This window comes from Siniperca chuatsi, linkage group LG22 (assembly GCF_020085105.1).
Source record: "Siniperca chuatsi isolate FFG_IHB_CAS linkage group LG22, ASM2008510v1, whole genome shotgun sequence".
Lineage (NCBI taxonomy): Eukaryota > Metazoa > Chordata > Actinopteri > Centrarchiformes > Sinipercidae > Siniperca > Siniperca chuatsi.
Genome location: NC_058063.1, coordinates 22,725,066 through 22,744,166, shown reverse-complemented (window position 1 = coordinate 22,744,166; position 19,101 = coordinate 22,725,066). Strand labels below are relative to the sequence as shown.

General features: G+C 42.9%; 3 protein-coding genes across 3 annotated transcripts in view; 1 reads left to right on the top strand and 2 right to left on the bottom strand.

Moving 5' to 3' along the window:
- Positions 1-665: 665 nt before the first annotated feature.
- LOC122870327 (hepatoma-derived growth factor-related protein 2-like) lies at positions 666-14,755 on the bottom strand. The gene is given in 14 exon segments (XM_044184483.1): positions 666-1,999; positions 3,599-3,932; positions 4,039-4,140; positions 5,519-6,797; positions 6,890-6,996; positions 8,317-9,053; positions 9,169-9,226; positions 10,304-10,486; positions 10,489-10,596; positions 11,061-11,483; positions 12,303-12,438; positions 12,539-12,603; positions 12,722-12,880; positions 14,508-14,755. Coding segments are annotated over 13 exon segments (3,636 nt in total). The 5' UTR covers positions 12,806-12,880; positions 14,508-14,755; the 3' UTR covers positions 666-1,979.
- A 511-nt stretch (positions 14,756-15,266) lies between these two features.
- wdr55 (WD repeat domain 55) lies at positions 15,267-18,947 on the bottom strand. The gene is made up of 4 exons (XM_044184106.1): positions 18,229-18,947; positions 17,149-17,255; positions 16,660-16,929; positions 15,267-16,147 (listed from the first exon to the last, which is right to left on the bottom strand). The coding sequence occupies exons 1-4, from the start codon at positions 18,775-18,777 to the stop codon at positions 15,811-15,813; spliced, it is 1,263 nt and encodes a 420-aa protein (XP_044040041.1). The 5' UTR covers positions 18,778-18,947; the 3' UTR covers positions 15,267-15,810.
- A 41-nt stretch (positions 18,948-18,988) lies between these two features.
- Positions 18,989-19,101, top strand: part of LOC122870323 (coiled-coil domain-containing protein 171-like) — a 20,056-nt gene continuing 19,943 nt past the window's right edge. The window contains exon 1 of the mRNA XM_044184479.1: positions 18,989-19,101. This exon is cut by the window's right edge and continues 24 nt beyond it. The gene's annotated coding sequence lies outside the window, so the exon portion shown is untranslated.

Genomic DNA, 19,101 nt, shown 5'->3' with positions numbered 1-19,101 from the left:
TGTTCGAAAGTTGTAATTTTGCAAGTAATTCATATTAATATACTATTATAATTACAATAATAGTCACAATTTTACAAGAAAGTCATATTTTTCAATAAAGTTGGAATTTAATGAGAAAGACATAAATTGAGAATAAAGTTGTAATTTTACAAGAAAGTCATAATATTCAATAAAGTTGGAATTTTACAAGTCATAATATTTAAGAAAAGGGAAAACACGTTTTCTTGTAAAATTATGACTCCAGCTCAAAATATTACTTTTTCCTTTAAAATTGTCATTTTCTTATGAAACTTAATTCTTATAAAATTGCAACATTGTCTTAAATAAATCTCATAAAATTGACTTTTTCCTAAAAATTGCAACTGTTATTGTAAGATCACGCATTTTTTTGAAAATCTAACTGTTTTGAGCTGCATCCATTTCAGTCAATCCTATAGACATTCAGACTTAATAAAACCTGTTTTAGCAGCTGCTAAGACATTTTTTGTGCATTTTTAATTATTTACTCATTTAAATCATCATACTTTTATGCACATTCCCAGTGCATCTTTAACATCTGGATCTCAAATAGGAAATTCACAGTATCACATACTGTAAATAGTCTGTATCTGCTTGTTCAAACTCTCTTCCATACTGAGTGAAATAATCAGACTCCAGACGTCATGTCAGGTTTGTAAATCAGTCGTGTTTTATAATTTCTGAAAGTACAAATTACATATCAGACATTTACAGCAAAGTGAGTAACGTCCTTCTAGAAAACAACTGTAACAACAACACAAGTAAAAGTATAAAAAAAGAATAAAAATGATCTCACTGTGTCACCATAAAATACAGAATAAAATATCTTGCTGTACAAAGTTTTATAAAAACACTGAGCAGCCCTGATGGTTCTTTGTAAGTTTACTGCTGCTGGGCCCTTGAGCAAGGCATCGAGTCCTCCCCAGCAGCTGAAGTGTGAATGTCAAGGTTCAATGAGGCGGTTTAATGCATTAATTTAGGGTTTAAAGCTGCTGTAAGTGTCATTTTAACATCCATCTGACGTCAAATAAAAAAAAAAAAGCACATTTCAATAAGACCACATTTCCCATCAGCCCCATCCCCCCTCAACAGCATAAACATGGTGGTTTTTAAACTTTAACTATACTCATTTATCTACGTTCATTTGCAGCCGCTGATTTAGGGATGTGAAAGAACAGAGCACCTTTAAAATGACAGAGCAGGGTTAGTAACGAGAGTTGAGTTTACAACCAGATTTTACACAGCCTTGCAAGGTCCAGATGTCCCCATAAGTACTATTACTGAAACATTTAAAAAAAAATAATGTATCCTCTCCTCATAACAGTTACCAGTTACCAGAGGTAGGTTAAGGTTATGTTGAGTTTTATCTGTCCAGGTTTTGAGATTTCTACCAAAACCCAAATGCAGTGGAGGTGTTATCGTATGACAGTCCTACATCAGAGCTGGATTAAGGTTATAAGGGTAATTTTAGGGTTAAAAGATAGTTAAGGTTAGGTTAGCTTAAAAAAGACAGGTAAGGGTTGAGGTTTCAAAAAGTTATGCTCAAGTTAAGGCATGTAATGCAATAAGTTATAAACAAGAGAGTTAGTGGATGAGAGATAAATACTGTTCTGGTAAAGTCAGTATTAACTGTATTAATGCACCAATGTTAGGAGCTGTTACGTCACGATGAACAACACCGACAACAAAGTGTCGGCCATCATCATCCAAATATACTGTACCTGCTCAGGTGTGACAATCCACCCAAACACTGTTCACTCCTATTCAAATATAACAACACCCTTTTCTTTTACAACAGGAAATAAATAATTAGAGCTGTACAGTTGAAACACTGATTTGTGTATGTGTGATGAGGTAAATGGTTGTGGAAGTTCTCATTGTCCATGTGGGGGGATTGTTTCAGGTCAACACCCCTCAGATTATAGTTGGTTCGGTCCGGCTGCTTCAGAAACACTGAGCCTTCAGGAAAAGTCCACTGGAGCTGTGGGGGGTAAACAACACAAACAATAAACAAATGAACAACCTGCCAATCAGCATCTATATTATATTACTATATCTTAAAAGGTTATATTGATAACATTTTTATGTAGACAAATATTAAAACAACCCCCCCTCCCCCCCAAAAAACCCCAAACAAACAAAAAAAACATCCACAGAGCTTTTTGAAAGGAATAAAGTATCACTTTTGCCCAAAAAAAATATTATGATTGTGAATTAAACATTTAAAAAATTCTGACGGGTCAATAATTAATGTTTTGTTTATCTCTGTGTGACATGTCTGACGTTTGGTTCCTGCATCTAACAAGGCCAATAGTATAACAATGTTGGTATCACGTGGTATAGCTGCCAGTTAGCGTGGAAAAAACGCTAGCACATATTAGCTATCTTAGCTTAACAGTCCGAACAACAATAACCCATAAAATTACATTTCTGCATATTTAAACAAAATAAAAAACAACTACAGACAGTCATAGTCCTTAAAACCTTAACTAATGTGTTGTCACCGGTTAGATTGTCAAAATTAGAAAAACGTTAGCCCTGTTATGAGAAATCTGAAAATACAGGCGTCCTTTCTCCCTGTAGCCGTTGCTGCTGTGTGGCGCTCAGCTGTTTTTATAATCCGCTATGAGATTTGTTTTCAGCGAGGAAACACTTTGACTAATGTCAGGTCAACACCACGCTAACACTAACGCCATCTAGTGGCTGGATGTTATCAATAGCACCTTTAAATCTATATTCTTATAATAAAATAATTCACAACAATTCAATAATAAACAATAATCATTGTCATTATACATTTTAATATATAGGCAAAACATTATGCTAATTCATGATATAAAACAAATCTACAGAAATGTTTTTTTATATCATTTTCACACTTAACAATAATCATTATCAATATTTTATAAATTAATAAATAATGCATCCAAAAAGTTATTTTAATTAATTAACTTTTTCCCAGCAATAAATAATCATTCATTCTAGTAATAAACAATAATCATGAACGGTATATTATTTAATAACCAACTACTACTACTACTAATAATAACTATAACTAAACTATACATAAATACATAATTAACATCCACATTTTAATACATTAATAAAAGCAAATTATTCATGATAATTATACAAAATCTAATAAAAATAAATAAAAGAATAAAAATTCTTTAGTATAATAATAATTTTTTAAATTAATTTACATTACATAATATAGATAGTTTGATGATTATTGTTAATTTGGTATGTATTATTATTATTATTATTTAGAAAGAAAAGTGCATTCTTGGCCTTGGAAATGGTAGTATGACAAATATTTTTAACTCAAGGTCCACTTACTAGCTTTTTCTGGAGATTTTAACCGTGTCTTCATTGGCAGATGACGTTTGCTATGGAAAAAGCTAGTAAGTGAACCTTGAGTTGGGGCTATTTTGTCAAATTGTTATTATTAATTAATTACTAAATTGAGTTTGTTGTGCAATACATTTTTTATTATACTTTGATTTATTTACTTGTTATACGGCACAAATCTTTATTATTGCATTCACTCAACAGCACACTGTAATTCTTATTTATTTACCTTCGGTTTTCGCCTTTTCTTTCTGTACCTCGCTCTTCCTCTCCTCCTCCTCCGTTCCCTCTTCCTCCCCTCCTCCTCCTCTGACAGTCGTCCTCCTCCCCTTCACTTGGCCCATGCGCCTCTTCACCTCTTGCAGCAGCTCCTCCCTCGTCAGCCTCTCCCTGCAGTGCTCCACCCGCTGGGCCTCCTCCCTCTCCTTCTCCTCCAGCAGAGAGCGCAGGTAGGTGGCACTCACCACCTCTTCCCCCTCCCCCACCAGGAAGGCGTTTTTGAAGCGGTTGTACAGCATGGAGGCCTTGTCCATGATGGCCTGGTTCGCTCTATAGTACCGCAGCTACACGCACAAACAAGAAAAAACACACACATTGTGGATTCTGGTCATTTTCGCTGTTTCTATCACATTCGGAGAGCTTTTCTATTTTAATTTCTACTGTTTGTACCTTTCTCAGAGTGGCGACGAGCTCGCTGTGTCTCTGCACGTGTATAGCCGTCACATAAACCATACTGAGCTGATCCAACGCCGTCAGACACTTACTGATGTCCTGAAAGACAGAAAGACATTAAGGCATTATGTGTCGGTTTGGATATTTTAATCATGTTTCAGTAATTAATTAATTCATCTAGCTCTCTCAGGTTGAGTACATACAGCATTCAAATACTGTATATGTTTGGAAAAGGATAGTACATTTAAAAAAAACCCAATATTGAATACATTAAGCCTGTTGCCAGAAATCTTCAGAATCAGAAATCCTTTATTGATCCCTGAAGGGAAACTCTTTGTTACAGCAGCTCGCCTTTACGTCAGTGCACACAGGAGAAAGTACTAGCAAAAAATATAATACAATACACAATAAAACAGGTCAGAAATAAATTAAGTACCAGGTGGGTATAAGTATAAGATAAACTAAGTGTGAAGTACCAAGTGGGTTTACCGGTTGATGATGATACAGTATAATAATACAATGTAATAATATAAGTAATAAGCAGTGGTGCATGTACTGTCGAGTTAAGTGTAGCTTATTGAGATTATTAAGATATTGCACAGCAGTAATGGAGGTATAATAATGTCAATAAATAGGAAAACTACATATTGCACAGCAGTATTAACACAGGATATTGCACAATTATGTCAAGTATTGCAGAGATGTTAATGATCAGTGTCCAGTTTAGTGCCCTAAGGCACAGGCATCTTGTTTGGCTGTAATTTAAGCTTTGAGCAGCAAATTACAAAACTTGTGCAACTTTATTTTTTTTTAAATCAACTAAGGAACATTGCCAAAATGCGAGCAATGTTAAACTATTTTACGTGCTTTTATCTCGTTACGCCTGGATTACTGCAACAGCCTAAACAGAAAACCTGCACAGAACTCCGCTGCCGGGCGTTTGAACACCCAGCTTTTAGCCTCTTTACACCGGCTTCCAGTACGTTTTAGAAGTGACTTTAAAAAAAGGTGCTTTTCATTACTTCCAGGTCACTTAAAGCTCTGACTCCTCAGTATATCTCAGCCCTGCTCGCACCTTCAGACCCTCTGGCAGATCTATCTATCTGTCCCAGACTCTCGGCTGAAGACGAAGGGGGACAGAGCTTTGGAAATAAGGACCACCCTGCCCGAGGACATACGACAGGAGTCAGGGGCTTCTTTTAAATCTGAGCTTAAAACGTACTTTTATTGCACAGCCTTCCCTGAATTCATCTGATTCTAGATTTTATTATATACGAGCTTCGTTTAGTATTTTTATTCTATTTATTTACTTTTATTACTAAAATAATTGATAATTGACTGATAATTCTCTGCGGATGCATGCACAACATCTTTCACATTACACAGTCAATGGATTCATTCATCTAAAAATATTGAAATTCAGTTTTATAAACATATGCAAACTATAAACCAGCATGTAACTGTGTGTGTGTCTTACAGGGTTGTCAGTCTTCAGGGAAATCCTGATGTCTCCGTGGATCCGGTGCAGAGTCGAGTCCGTCAGCGTCATGGTCGAACTCTTCTTCTGCTGCTGCTTCACCTCTCCGTCTGACCAATAACTCTTCGTTTTGCTTTCTTCTGCGCTCGTCTTCTCCACCGCTGCTTCTTTTGTTGACTCTGCGTGTGGCGTCTCCGCTCTCTCCGCTGTCGATTCGTCACTGTTCTTCTCTTCTGCTCTCTTCTTCTGTGGTTTTGTATCGGCGGCGCCCTTCTGTTCCCGCTCTGCAGCGTCTCTGTCGTCCTTCTTCTCTTGTGGTTGAAGTTTTTCACCCTTTTCCTCTCTCCTCTTCTTCTGTTCTCTTGTCGTCATTTTTTCCACCTCAGTTTTGTTCTGGTCTTGCAGTTTCACCTTCTGCTCCTCTTCGTGCTTTTTCAGCGCCTCCTCTTCGCCGCTCTTCTTTCGTTTCTGCTCTTCCCCCTTGCCCTTTTTATCCTTCTCTACCTCCGTTACGTTCTTGTCCTCCGTCGCTGCTCTCGTTCTGTCCGGCTTCCTCTCCGCCTCTGCACTTTTTTCTACCGATTTCTCCTCTTCGGCGCTCCCCCTCTTCTCTCTCTCTGCCTGCTTCGCCTTTTCTGAGGTTTTTTTCTTTTCTTCTACCTTTTCTTCTCTGCTCGTCTTGTCCTCTTTCTTCTTCTTCTCCTCCTCCGCCGCCGCCGTTCCTCCCATTATCGTCTTCACCTGCACCTTCGTCCCCTGTCCGCCCGTTGCCTTCACAATCTTTCCAATAATTTTTCTCTCGTCCTTGCTGTCTTCGTCTTTCTGCTGCTTTGTTTCATCGCTCCTCGCGTCCTCTCCTTTCTTGTCTTTCACGTCCCCATTTTTCTTTCCCTCAGTCTTCGTCTTGTCTTCCTTCTTCTGCCCGCTCTCCTTTTCTTTTGTCTTCACTTCATCTGTAGTTTTAGTGGTGGTTGTGTTGATTTGAGCGGCTCTGTCAGCCTTCCTGTCCTTTGTCTTCTGTTCATCCTTCTTTACGTCTCTTTTCTTCTGTGCTGTAGTCTTCACCTCATCCTTTCCTTCTTTTTTACCACTTTCTTTCAGTTTGACCCTTGTTGTTTTTTTGACCGCCTTGGAGTCACCTTTGTCTTTCCTCTTACTGACGAAGGCTTCGACGCCTGATTTCTTGGCGACGGCTGATTCTCGGACACTCTTCTTGTCTGACGTCTGACTTCCTGTCTTTCTAACCTCGACCCTCTTCTTCGCTCCATCCCCGGTTTTCCTGTTAAGTGTCGAAAATAAATATTCAACACTTCCTTTAACACTTTAACTGATTCAAATGTGTGTGTGTGTGTGTGTGTGTGTGTTTCCTACTGGGAACTCTTCGTCGTCTCCCTCCTCTTCACTCCTCTGCCGGCCTTCAGCAGTCCTCGCAGAGATTTCAACAAGCTCTCCCTCTTGGCCGCCAGGCGGCGCTGTCGCTGCACGGGAACAACATCATCATTAGATTTCAAAAGAAGAAGATACATCCCGAAGCTTTAAATCATTATTATTATGTTTTATTTTATTTGACATGTTTTATCCCATTAATTACAAACACATGTGACTGCTGACCGTTTTCCAAAGCGTTCACCTCTCAGGCGATCAGCCATTTTGATAAAGGGATTGCGTAAAGGGGGACTCCACCGTTTTTACACACTAAAGGTCCGTTTACTAGTTTCTACCAGAAATAGGATTTTCCTCTATGATTCTGAATTGATGCTCGGTTTCCAAAAATAGTTATAAAGTTACGTCGATGGAACAAAACGGTGTAAGTGTGTTTTGGATTTAATAACCGAACAATCAGTTCTGTAAGAGGAAGGTAAAGTCTTTTGTAAACAGTCTGTATGACATCAAAGTAACTCAAACCGCCTGTGTAGTCTGGCGCGTTCAGACGGCGATGAAGACCGGCCTCTGGGCCACTGGCCGATCCGGCTGGGTCACTCGAGTCCCAGAGGCAGGTGGGCAGGACACACACCCGGCAGCGCCTCATTATCACCCGTCGCGAGCTTTCCGACGTCTTGCTGTCCTGAGCGGCGAGACGTTTAGTGGGGACTCTCTCCAGAGCCAAACACGCTGATGTTTGCGGCGTGGTCGCTGTGGACATTTCTGTCTTCAGCATGAAATGAGCCGTGTGGCCACTACCTGAGCGTCTTTTATTCAGCAGTCACAATGAAATACAAAGTAATGTGTCTCACTGCGTCTCCAGCGTGCACCACGAGGAGTCCGGTTACGTTTCACATCGCAGTTCAGTGGACTAGAAGCACGAACGAACTGATTCTGAATCAAATGACGACATCGAGAATCAGAACCCCACGCGTATTACTCGCCACGGTTAGTGCTAGCCAGCCTGTGAAGACAGCGTAGTGTCGCCTGTTGCTCTGCAGGAGCTCAGTCAAGCTCGGGGAAATAACCCTGATGATGTCACCGTGATGTCACCGGTCTTAACTCAGCTTAGAGACAACGAATACCTGCAAGCTCGACGTGGGCGTTTCCAGACAAGCGGGGTCTAATGAAACACACGAGTCAGGACATCTCTTTGTGGAAGTTACATACAAACCCGCTGGAGCACTCTCTGGCTGCAGCCTCTCAGACAAAAAGACTTCCTGCTTCTACCGACTCCATCTGCCTCCACCTCCACATCTTACTTCCTCACGTTTCTACTCAGAATCCACGGAAACTCTCTGAAGAGTGGAATCAACTTTTCTAGAAATTGAGAAAAGTGAACTGAAAGAGCGATGAAGACTGAAACGCAGCTTTACCTCCTCGTCCACAGAACCGCCATCTTTCTCTTCCTCCTCCTCCTCCTCTTTCTCTGCTCTCCTCGTTTTCGTCCCTTCACTCTCTCCAGTTTCCTCCTCCTCCGTCACCTTCTTCTTCTTCTTCATCTCTTCTTTCTCTCCTTCCTCATCCTGTACTGTTTTCTCCTCCCTCTTCCTCTTTGTCCCTCGGCTCTCCTCTCTTGTCGTCGTCACTTCTTTATTTCCTTCTGTAACATTTTTCGTTTTCAGCTGTGCCTCCTTTTCTCTCGCTCTTTTTCTTCCTTCGCTCTCCGACCTCGTTTCTCTCCTCGTCTTCTCCTTGCTGCCGTCTTGTTTTGTTTTGTTCTTCTCCTCCTCCTGTTCCCCTTTCTCTGCTCTCCTCGTCCTCATCCCTCGGGTCTCTGCTGACTTACTTTCTTCCGCCATCACTTCTTTCTTTCCTTCCACACCTTCATCCTGCGTTGCTTTCTTCTGTTTCTCCTCCTCTACTTTCTCCTCTCCGTCTTTCTTCCTTTTTGTGCCTTGGCTCTCTGACGTCGTCTTGTCTTTCATCGTCACCTCCTTCTTTTCGTCCTGACCGGTTTGCTTCTGCACCTCCTCCTCTTCCCTCTTCCTCTCTGATGACTTCTTCTCCCCCGTTTCTTCCTCGGCCTCCTCGCGGTCTTTCTGCCCTCCGTCGCTCCCGGACGTTTGTGTCGGAGCAGACTTTGGTTCTGTGGTCTTCGGCTTCTTGCTGACTGTTGGGAAAAGGACAGTTTTAACTCCTCAAACCTGGGTCGGTGCCCTTTAATAGAATCTATCTAGAGATAATTGATCAGCATCAATGATTAGATTACTGTGTGTTACAGTTACCTGGAGAGGTCACAGCAGGACTAGCAGACGCTCTCTTCTTGTGCTGCTCAGCTTCGACCTAACAAAAAACACCAAACATTTCAGTCAGTTAGCTCGTTAGCTCGGTCGCTAACGGGACAATAAGTTCAGTTTACTGAGAAGCCGTGTCGTTATGACGTCCTCCCGTCTCCTAACTCCCTCCAAACTGTGTGTAAACCAGGTCTACGTCAGTTAAACTGGACACACGGCTAATAAGCTCCGATAGCTTCCTCCGTCTGGGACTCTCCGGCTCGTCATTCCCTTAAAAAGGTCAGAGGTGGAAGAAGTGCTCAGATCCTTTACTTAGGTAAAAGTACCAAAACGTTAATGTAAAAATACTCCATTACAAGAAAAAGTCCTGCATTCAAAATCATACTTCGTATTATTAGCTACATTTACTTAAAAGTTTACGGAAAAGTACTCGTTTTGCAGAGAACCAGCCTGACTGAAAATCTAATTTATTCTAGTTTAATACGGATGCAACAGAGTGCAAACAGCTTTTACTGCTACAGTTAGCTAGTTATTAATGGGAGAGGAACAAAATTCTGATGCACAAATCTGTTTTTGGACTTTTCTCTAATAATATTTGCTGTCATTTGTGAAATATTGGAGAGTTTAAAAGGGGGGAAATTATCTCTAACTGATAACTCGTGGACTTGAGAAACAAGGGGCTGCAACCAGACATTGATTTCTGGTCACAAGCAAAAAAGCTTGGAAACCACTATTCCAATATTTAACAATGTGTTGTATTTTATTATTTTATAATGTGTTTTTATGTGAAACCTTAATCTGTAAAGTAACTAGTAACTGAAGCTGTGAAATAACCGTAGCAGTAAAAAGCATAAAGAAGCATTACATGGAAATACAGTAAAGTACAAATACCTCAAAACTGTACTCCAGTACTTGAGTAAATGTACTTAGTTGCATTCCACCCCTGAAGACGGCTTTGGATCATCACAACAACTCTGCGGCTGAAAGTTCAGTAAAGCTAAACTGGCAAAGCGGGAACGTGAGCTTGCACGTGTCGGCCGCACATTTCTTAAAGCAGCGTCTGTCCTGCTCTCTGCAGGACCGACAGCAGTGCTTCCTGGAGAGTCGCCACTCGCGGCGCGGTTACCTTGGACTCTGCGGTTTTGCTTCTGGTGGTAGCGCGACTCGCAGCTGCAGCCTCCTCAGTATCTGTAGCGGTGGAGGCTGACGATATTTCAACCTTCTCAGCAGCTGGTCTGGAGTCTGTTGCCTTCGCTGGGGCTTCTGTGGCGCCCGGACGTCTCCTCTCAGCTGTAACTTTACTTGTTAGTTGTTGTTAGCTTCAGCCGCAGCCGTCGGTTTCTCGGCGCGTTTGTTCGGAGCAGTTTCACCCAAAGAGGCTCTGGAGGGAGTTCTTGTTTTCGCAGTTTGTGCTGTTGTCTGAGGAGACAAAAGAAACAAAACATACAGTGTTTCATTTCCACAGGCCAGCCTGACCTCTTCAGCATCCCTGAGGCAGCGGAGGGACCGGCACTAAACGGCGCCTCGACAGCAGTCAGCATTTTTGAAGGTTCTTTCTTGAGGCGATGGCGGAAAGCCCCGGAGAAGGAGAGTAAGTGGACCTTGATTGTTTCTTCAAAGATAAACTGAAACAGGTGGATGGAAACACCTTTTTTTTAAAAATCTTTTTCCACGCAGCTGCTGCTGCTTAACCAACAGGACATTTATCAAACACTATAACCTGCGGTGCCTTCCACTGTGAACCTTTTCACATCGGATTAATAATAATAATAATAATAATAATAATAATAATAATAAAAACAAACAAAACACTTTCAGAGAAGCTGACACGTCTGAGTCTAACAGGTTTCATTTCTCTCTCCGTACGTCCCAAACCCTCTCACCTTTTTGTTCCCTGCTGAAGTGGCATTAGCGGTGCTTTCGCTGCTTCTAGCGGCTGCCGTCCTGCTTCTTGTGGTCGCAGTAGTCTCGGCGACGTCTGCTGCGGCGACGTCTCTTGGAGCCTGTTCGGAAGTCAGTTTGGAGTCTGTTGTTTTCTCTGGAGCAGATCTTAATGAAGCTCGTGTGCAAGTTCTAGCAGCAGCAGCAGTTTCCTTTTCACTCGCAACTCTGCTTGGAGAACCTCCGCCAGCAGCTGGTTTACCGTCGGGCTTTGCAGCGGCAGATTTACTGGGAGCTGATTTAGTCGGGGTGTTTTTAAGTTGGTCGTTTGTAGTTTTAGCGGCAGAAGTCGGTTTAGCAGGTGTAGTTTTAGCGGCAGAAGTCGGTTTAGCAGGTGTTTTTTGCGTGTTGGTCTGTGCTGGTACCTGAGGGGGGTCAACAGAACATCGAAGGTCTGTTAGAACCAAAAATCAGAGCCTATAAACTAAATAAATAAATACACCTTTGACAACTGATTAACTATTCACCGCGACTTTAAAATACTACCGTTGGTTTATAAAGAACTGATTGGTTCATTTAGCCGCGGTTCAAACTAAAGCACCCGGAACTTTTATTCCCAGGAACTACTTTTTTTAAAAAGGAGCTAAAGATGTTCACGAACATTAGGCAACTTGCACCCATCACGCAGCTGCGTGACTCGATTGTTTTAACTTATTAAACACGTCACCTGCAATTCAGCCCGAGGGCCGCCGCTTACTTTAACCTGAGCACTCTGTTTTAAACACTGAGCTTACCGGTGTGTAGCGGTGAAACTGATGGTCTGGGATCAGGTCTGCTTACCGTCCCCAGAGTCTAAACTAAACACGGAGAAGCAGCGTTCAGGAACAAACTCCCAGAAAAGCAACTCTCAGGTCTTTTAAATCAGAGCTTCTAACTTGTCTGTCATTTCTTTTTATTAAATCAAACTTGGGACCATTTATTCATATTTTTGTCATTTTTATTTTACTGTTTAAATCGGTCTTATTCTATTTTATCTTCTATTTTATTTCACTCTTTTTAAAAATCATATTCATGTGTCTTTTTATATATTTCCTTGATGCCTTTCTGACTTGAACGGTCTTGTTGTTAAGAAGGTGCGACACAAATGAACTTGCCTTCGGTCGTCCGCGGCACGTCATGTGACATATTCTGGACGAATGAAAGCTTAGAGAAAGCGAGAGAGAGAGAGAGCGAGAGACACTGACTTTGAGTTTACTCCCGACTCCGGGCGTGTTCTGGATCTCCCACATGCCCTCCGCGAAGCCTTTGATGCGGACGCCGGCGCCGTACTTCAGCTTGTTGCCGGCGTAAGGAACGATGTTCTCCGGAGGGAGGTGACCTCTGAGGAAGGAGGAGAAACGAATCACAGTTCAACCCACGCGCTCGGTATTTTACCAGGAAGTGATGTCACCGATCGGCAGCCGTGCGTGCGTGTACGTACATCTGATGGGTCCCGAAGAAGAAGACCGGGACTCGCTTCTTGTATCCATCCTCCGACTTACAGATCTGAACACACACACACAGAAGGACACGAACTATCACAGCACAGAAATACACACCTGCGTTCAGGTGTTTACAGTTTGCATGTGTGTGTGTGTGTGTGTGTGTGTGTGTGTGTGCGTACCCTGGCGGGCCAGTGAGGGAAGCCCTTCATCTTGGCGAACACCAAGTCTCCTGGTTTGAAGTGGTCACCGGTTTTCCCCGGCATCCTGCTGCTTCAGAGCTCGGTCACACGGGGAGGAGGGGGGGGCAGCTGCAAACCGCCCGACGCAGATCAGTGCGCCTGGAAGTGGTTTTCGACAACTTTCTAAAGCCGTACGACCAGTTACAACTACAAAAAGTTACCGACGTCGTCTTTAATAATGACCATCATGCATTTTCCCATCAGCTTTACATTTATTAGATGGAGAACTCTGCTGCGTGTTTTATGTCCGACGTGACAAAACTCGCGTCTACGACTAAATATCGGCTCGTTCGCAGCATTTATCGGCTTGAAGATGAAGCCGTCGGTTCACCGCAGCGGCCTTAACGAAAGGAAGCTCTGCTTTTGACTCTGAGACATTTTAATAACCACAAATTAACACCTGTTTCACGATCATACCGCCCAAAGTATGAAACGCATCGATACAAACCTGCAGGAGTGACAAGGCCTCGAGTTAATAACTGCATTTATATCATCGTTTGTGTCAGTACTTCCCGGTATCATTAACTAATCATTAAAAAAGAACTAGACCTGGATAATCAGCAGAATATGGAGGAATGGATCGATTAACCGATTAATAAATAACTAAATTCATTCCTCAGAGGTTCAGTCTGGAATAACACGACTGGAGATTTTCCAGTTTTCAGTGTTTGTTAAAACAGAAAAATGAGACCTTTGTAATTTAATTTTAAAGACTTTTTAAAATACCTTTTTTGAGGAAACTGAAATCAATCGTTTTTAAAGACTTTTCACGCTCTCTGTGTATTTAACTGCTGACGCGTTTTCAGACTCGTGCCGTGTTCAAAGTGTTACTGAAGCGTTTCCAGGTCCGCTGCCTCGAAAAAGCCTAATGAAAGTCTCCGATGTCTTCAAGTTCACTGCTGCCCTGACCAACAACAAGACGCCCAAAACAAAAACCCTGTGATGTGACAAAAGGAGGAGACTTCATTGGTCATCTGAAGTAAAGCACGACCTTCGTGATCGCTTTTATAGATTACCTCTTGCTCTGTGAACGTTTTCAGGAAGATGATGATACATCAGTGCATTTTACACACATCTTAAGCTACACACACACACACACACACACAATAAGGGCTAAACCAACAAGCTAGCTAAAGCCATGGATCGTGATTAACTGCCCCAGTAATGTTGGTAGTTAATTTCACTCTAAACTGAATAAATATACTTTATAAACGCATCGATATGTGCCTTTAAATCTTACACAAATCAATACAAACACGTCGGTTTAGTCTCCCAGCTGCTAAAACCGTTAATCTGTAATAACTTATTTGCGTACAGCAAGTGAACCCGAGGCTGCACTTTTACTTTTAGGTAATTTGTGACTTCAGGGGCTTTAACAGAAAGACTGTTTGATCAGATATTGATTTCGACCTTGCCAGTAGTGCTGATGTGACCGCGGCGCGTGATCTCACTTAAAACAGCTCGTTCACTCGACTTTCTACAATTTAAAAAAAAAAAAAAAAAACACCCTTTAAGCGGCGCGTCATTTGTGTGAACTGAAAACTGTCACGGTTTCATTTTCAGCAGCGTGTTCGCCCATTGTTTACAAATAAATGCGCGTTAGCAGTGAAGCTAATCCCAGCTAGCTAGCTAGCTAGCCGCCAGCTCCAAGAGGAAGCTTGAAATCTGAGCTCCGCGTGGGATTTATCAGCTGTCAGTTTGACAGGACGGTAGCACGCGAACTTACCGACAACCGAACGATAATCTTCTGAAAACAGACAAACGCCTCCGTGCTTCCTCGGTAGACCAGGAGGCTTCTTGTTACTAAGCTACGCTTCCCTGCCGTTTCCTGCCCGTCGCCATGTTGACGGATAAGCTCGTGTCACGTGACCTTCAGCGTTTTCCCGCCTGCCGTTGGACTGTACCAATGGGCACTGGGCAGACCGTACCACCTCAGGGGAAGCGCCAAGTGAGGCGATAGTGCTAAAATATAAAATACCAGTATTTTGTCTGCAAAAAACAATACTTAAATTACATTTCTCGAGTCATAATTATTGATGTATATATTTCTTTACTATTCCAGCAGCTATTGATATTTAACTGGTATCAAGTTTTAAGTTCATGTAGGTTTGACTAATAAAAATACTGAATTAAATAATTAACGTTTCATCAGGACCAGAGTTTAAAACTGGCTAAATGTAAAATATCAAGACAGAAACACAAAACATCTTGAGTGTATGTTGCATCAAAACAACAACTTGTTCCCCGAAGACAAGCAAGTTTCCAGTCTATGCAAGTTGATTTAAGTGAAAATGAATAGCAGTCAATGGCTGCCGAGAAAGTGTGCGATTTCTAATTTTTCTTTTAAAAGCAGTAACTTAAAGCCTGTGTGAACTGTAGTAAATGGGCTAAAACGTGTAGCCTACTCTTTAAACTCCAGCATTTCTTTACCCCCTTTTTACATTTTAGGAACTATATGTTGAATAAATTCAAACGGAGTTGCACATATTGAAAAAAACAAAACAAAAACAATTTTAATGTTAATACAAATTAATCACAAATTTACCCAGCAGACCGGCTAAAAATGCCGCTAAAACGTCTTTAACAAGCCCGTTAGCATAGGGCTGGTTATCGTTTGAAATTGTAAATAAGATTATAAGTCTGTTGGACACATTTGGTCTCTACCAATAAAGTACTGAAGGTTTGATACCCAGCCCTATTATTTCCCATTATTTTAGTGTCTGATCATTTGTTCTTATATTTGGTTCAGTATGAGTATTTCTGAAGGAAAGAGTGTGCGCTTTTCTGGGACATTCACTGTTCATCCCACCACGTATTTGTGTCCGTGAGGAAATGAACCTCATCCACAGAGTCGCCAATGGCGGTTTGTTTCTAGGTCAAAGTCGTATCAAAACCGAGGCAGCAACGAGGTCCAGTACCTGCTAATGTTAGCCGTCCATGCTAGTGCACATACTCCAGACACTTTGGATGAAAGCCTCCAACAAACAGTAGACACGTCCCTTCAAACTGTCCGCAGGCAGGACTGCTTTTCAGTCGCTGCCACTGTCGCTGTCGCTGTCCTCCTCTTCCTCCTCTTCCTCCTCCTCCTTCTTCTTTTCCGTCTCCTCTACAAGTCCCGAGAAGAAGTCGTTGTCTCCGAGGGCTTTCTTGGTGAGAGACTTCATTCGGCCGTCTTTCTTCTTCCTCTTGCGGTATTCGTGGACAGTCGCGTTGGGCAAACTCGAAATGTCCCAGAACTTGATGAGCTGGTCGTGGGCGCTGCTGGCCAGGAAGCGCGAGTCCCAGGACTTGGCGAGCTCTTCGACGGGTTCGCCGACGTGCTGCCCGATGCAGCCGATGACCCGGTTGGGAAGGAGGTTGATGGCTCTGATGGGAGGACAGACAGAACTTTACTATCACATTTACAACATGTTAGTAACCCACCGTGTGGCGATAAGGACTTGGCATCAAATAAGGAGGTCCAGAGCAAACCGATGGCAAATTAGGCTGATCGATCCCCGATTGTTGGCTAGCAGGGACAAAAGCTAATTCCAAAGAGTGGATATACCATGGTAATTATCTCAAAGGTACCCAGTGATCGCTATGGTAACCCAACTCCCCGAATGTACCAAGGTAATTATCTCAAAAGGTACCCAGTGATCGCTATGGTAACCCAACTCACCGAATGTACCATGGTAATTATCTCAAAGGTACCCAGTGATCGCTATGGTAACCCAACTCACCGAATGTACCATGGTAATTATCTCAAAGGTAAGGTTGGACACTTGAGGTACGCTTTCTAAAACAGCCAGTGATCGCTATGGTAACCCAACTCCCCGAATGTACCAAGGTAATTATCTCAAAAGGTAGCCAGTGATCGCTATGGTAACCCAACTCACCGAATGTACCCGTCCATGGAGGCCGTGCACATGATGTTGTCGGTGACGGGCACGATGCACTCCACCGACTCGGCCTTGATGGCGAAGCGATCGCTGGTGGCTCCGAAGCCGTTCCAGTTGAAGATGTAGATGGTCCCCTCGCTGGAGCCGCAAACCACCTTCCTGCCCCGCTTCATCAGCACCACCGAGGTCAGATCGCCACTCTGGTACTCCGACAGCAGCTCGAACCTCCGCCTCTTGATGTTGAAGACGCCCATGGTACCATCGCCACTGTATCAGGTTGTACCAAATCGAATTAAAAAGCAGATCGTATTGGAGCAACTCCGCTTGTTGGTGCGTTCAAGGACGCTCTGACATAGCTACGTCCGAAAACCAGAAGACAATTAATCACCAAGGACAAAGTTTTGCCGTTTGGCGGTTGATACTGAAATCTCAGATGTTGAAGCGTCCGTTTTTAACACATATTCTCTTTATTATCATTATTATTACCTGGTGGTGAGTAGGATCCTCTTGGCCTGGTCCACAGTGATGTCACTGATGTAGTCCTCGTGGTGTTTCAGGTCCATGACGGCCGTCCCCTTCCTCATATCCCACACCTTCAGAAACAAAGAACTACATCAGTAAAGTTACTTGTTGGTGGAGTATTTGTTTCCTCTGCAAGTCAATTTTTGCAAAGACCACCTCAACCATCAACAGACCAGCAGAGTTAGACCTGGGCGTATTTTAGTGGAACTGATTAACCGTTTTACAAAACTGGCTTGGACCATTAAAAGACCGTTTAGGATTATTAAAGAACCATCTTAGAGCATCATATGATCCGCGTGGCCCATGGGAGATATGCTTGGACTATTTTAATCTTAGACCAACAAAAGACTATTTAATACAGGTAAAACACCAATTCAGCCTGTCAAAGACCAGCTTAAACCATAAAAGACCATCTTATACTTTAACAAAACCAGCTTGGACCATCAAAAGACCAGCTTGGCAGGTCACGAGACCAGCCTGGACCATTTTAAGACCAGCTAGACCATCAAAACACCATTTTGGGCCATTTTATAGCATTAAGAAACCAGCTACCATCAAAACATCATCTCGGACCATTAAAAGACCAGCTGGGCCTGTCAAAGACCAGCTTAGACCATCACAAGGCCATTTTGTACCATCAGAATCAAAAGACAATTTTAGCCCTTGTGAGACATTGATAGACCTTTTTTGACCATAAAACATCAGCTTGGACCATAAAACGTCCATTTAAAGACCAGTTAAGATCAATTAAAGACAACAATAGACCACCAAAAGACCAGCTAGCCCTTTAGAGACCTGCTTAGACCTGTTTTGGACTATTAAGAAACCAGCTTTGTCAATCAAAACATCAGTTGGACCATTAAAAGACCAGCTTAGAGGACCAATTTAGACCATTAAGAAACCATCTCAGACCATCACAGACAAGACCAGATTGGACCACCATTTTGAACCATTTAAGAGCATTAAGAAACCAGTTTAGACCATTAAAACGTCTTCTCGGGATCAAAGCTTGGACACAGTTATAAGGACGACCCTTGTCCGGACCTTGAGGGTGCCCCCGTCGTCCCCGGTCGCCAGGATGTTCTCGTCCACCAGCAGCAGACTGTTGATGGGGGCCCCGTGCGCCCCGCGGATCCTCGTGACCAGCTGTCCCCGCTCCGCGTCCAGCAGGTGGACGGCCTTGTCCCGGGAGACGCTGTAGAGCTTCAGTCCGTCCGCGGAGAAGCGCACCTGGCGGCAGGACTTCATGTGGTGTCCGGACGACCACAGCTCCCGGTTCTCTCCCTCCGTGCACGAGTAGGAGTAGGCGTACACGTCCCCGTCCACGTCCCCGCACACCAGGATGTCCCTGCTCGGGTGAAACGCCACCGTATTGGCGATCGCCTCCAGCCGGATGTCCTCCGGGGTTTCTCGGATCTTCGGCCCGGGCGGCTCGTGCTCGTCCTCATCCGGATCCGAGTCTGGATCCTGACCTGCCTGTTCTGAGTCTGAGGTGTCTGGGTCTCCGGTGGTTTCTGGAGCTTCTGTTTTGTCCACTTCTGGAGGATCTGTCACTGCAGATGCGGCTTCAACGTGTTCTGTGGACGCCGCCATGTTGTTTTCTTTCTTTCTTTCTTCTTCTACGCTGAACAACGGCAGCGTTACCGGTGAAAACAGCTCATACTGCTCTCTACCGCCACGATTACAGTGTCACCATAAAGCAATAAACTAAAAACAGTATTATATATACAAACAAACACAGAAACAGCAGCTAAATAAAATCTAATTGCAGTTCCATCCACTGAACTATCTGAATAAATGAATAAATAAATCAAAATGTGATGTAACGAAATGGGCGGTCACCATTGGCCGGTTTTTCAGCCAATCAAGAGTCACTGCGGAAATGACATATGGACGCTAAAGATGGCGTCAGATTCA

Excerpts from the sequence above, each read along its gene's own strand:
- wdr55 (XM_044184106.1), bottom strand. The coding sequence starts at position 18,777 with ATGGCGGCGTCCACAGAACACGTTGAAGCCGCATCTGCAGTGACAGAT. Across the intron at positions 17,256-18,228 it reads ACGACGGGGGCACCCTCAAG|GTGTGGGATATGAGGAAGGG; the intron begins GTCCGGACAAGG and ends TTGTTTCTGAAG. Across the intron at positions 16,930-17,148 it reads AGGATCCTACTCACCACCAG|TGGCGATGGTACCATGGGCG; the intron begins GTAATAATAATG and ends AACCTGATACAG.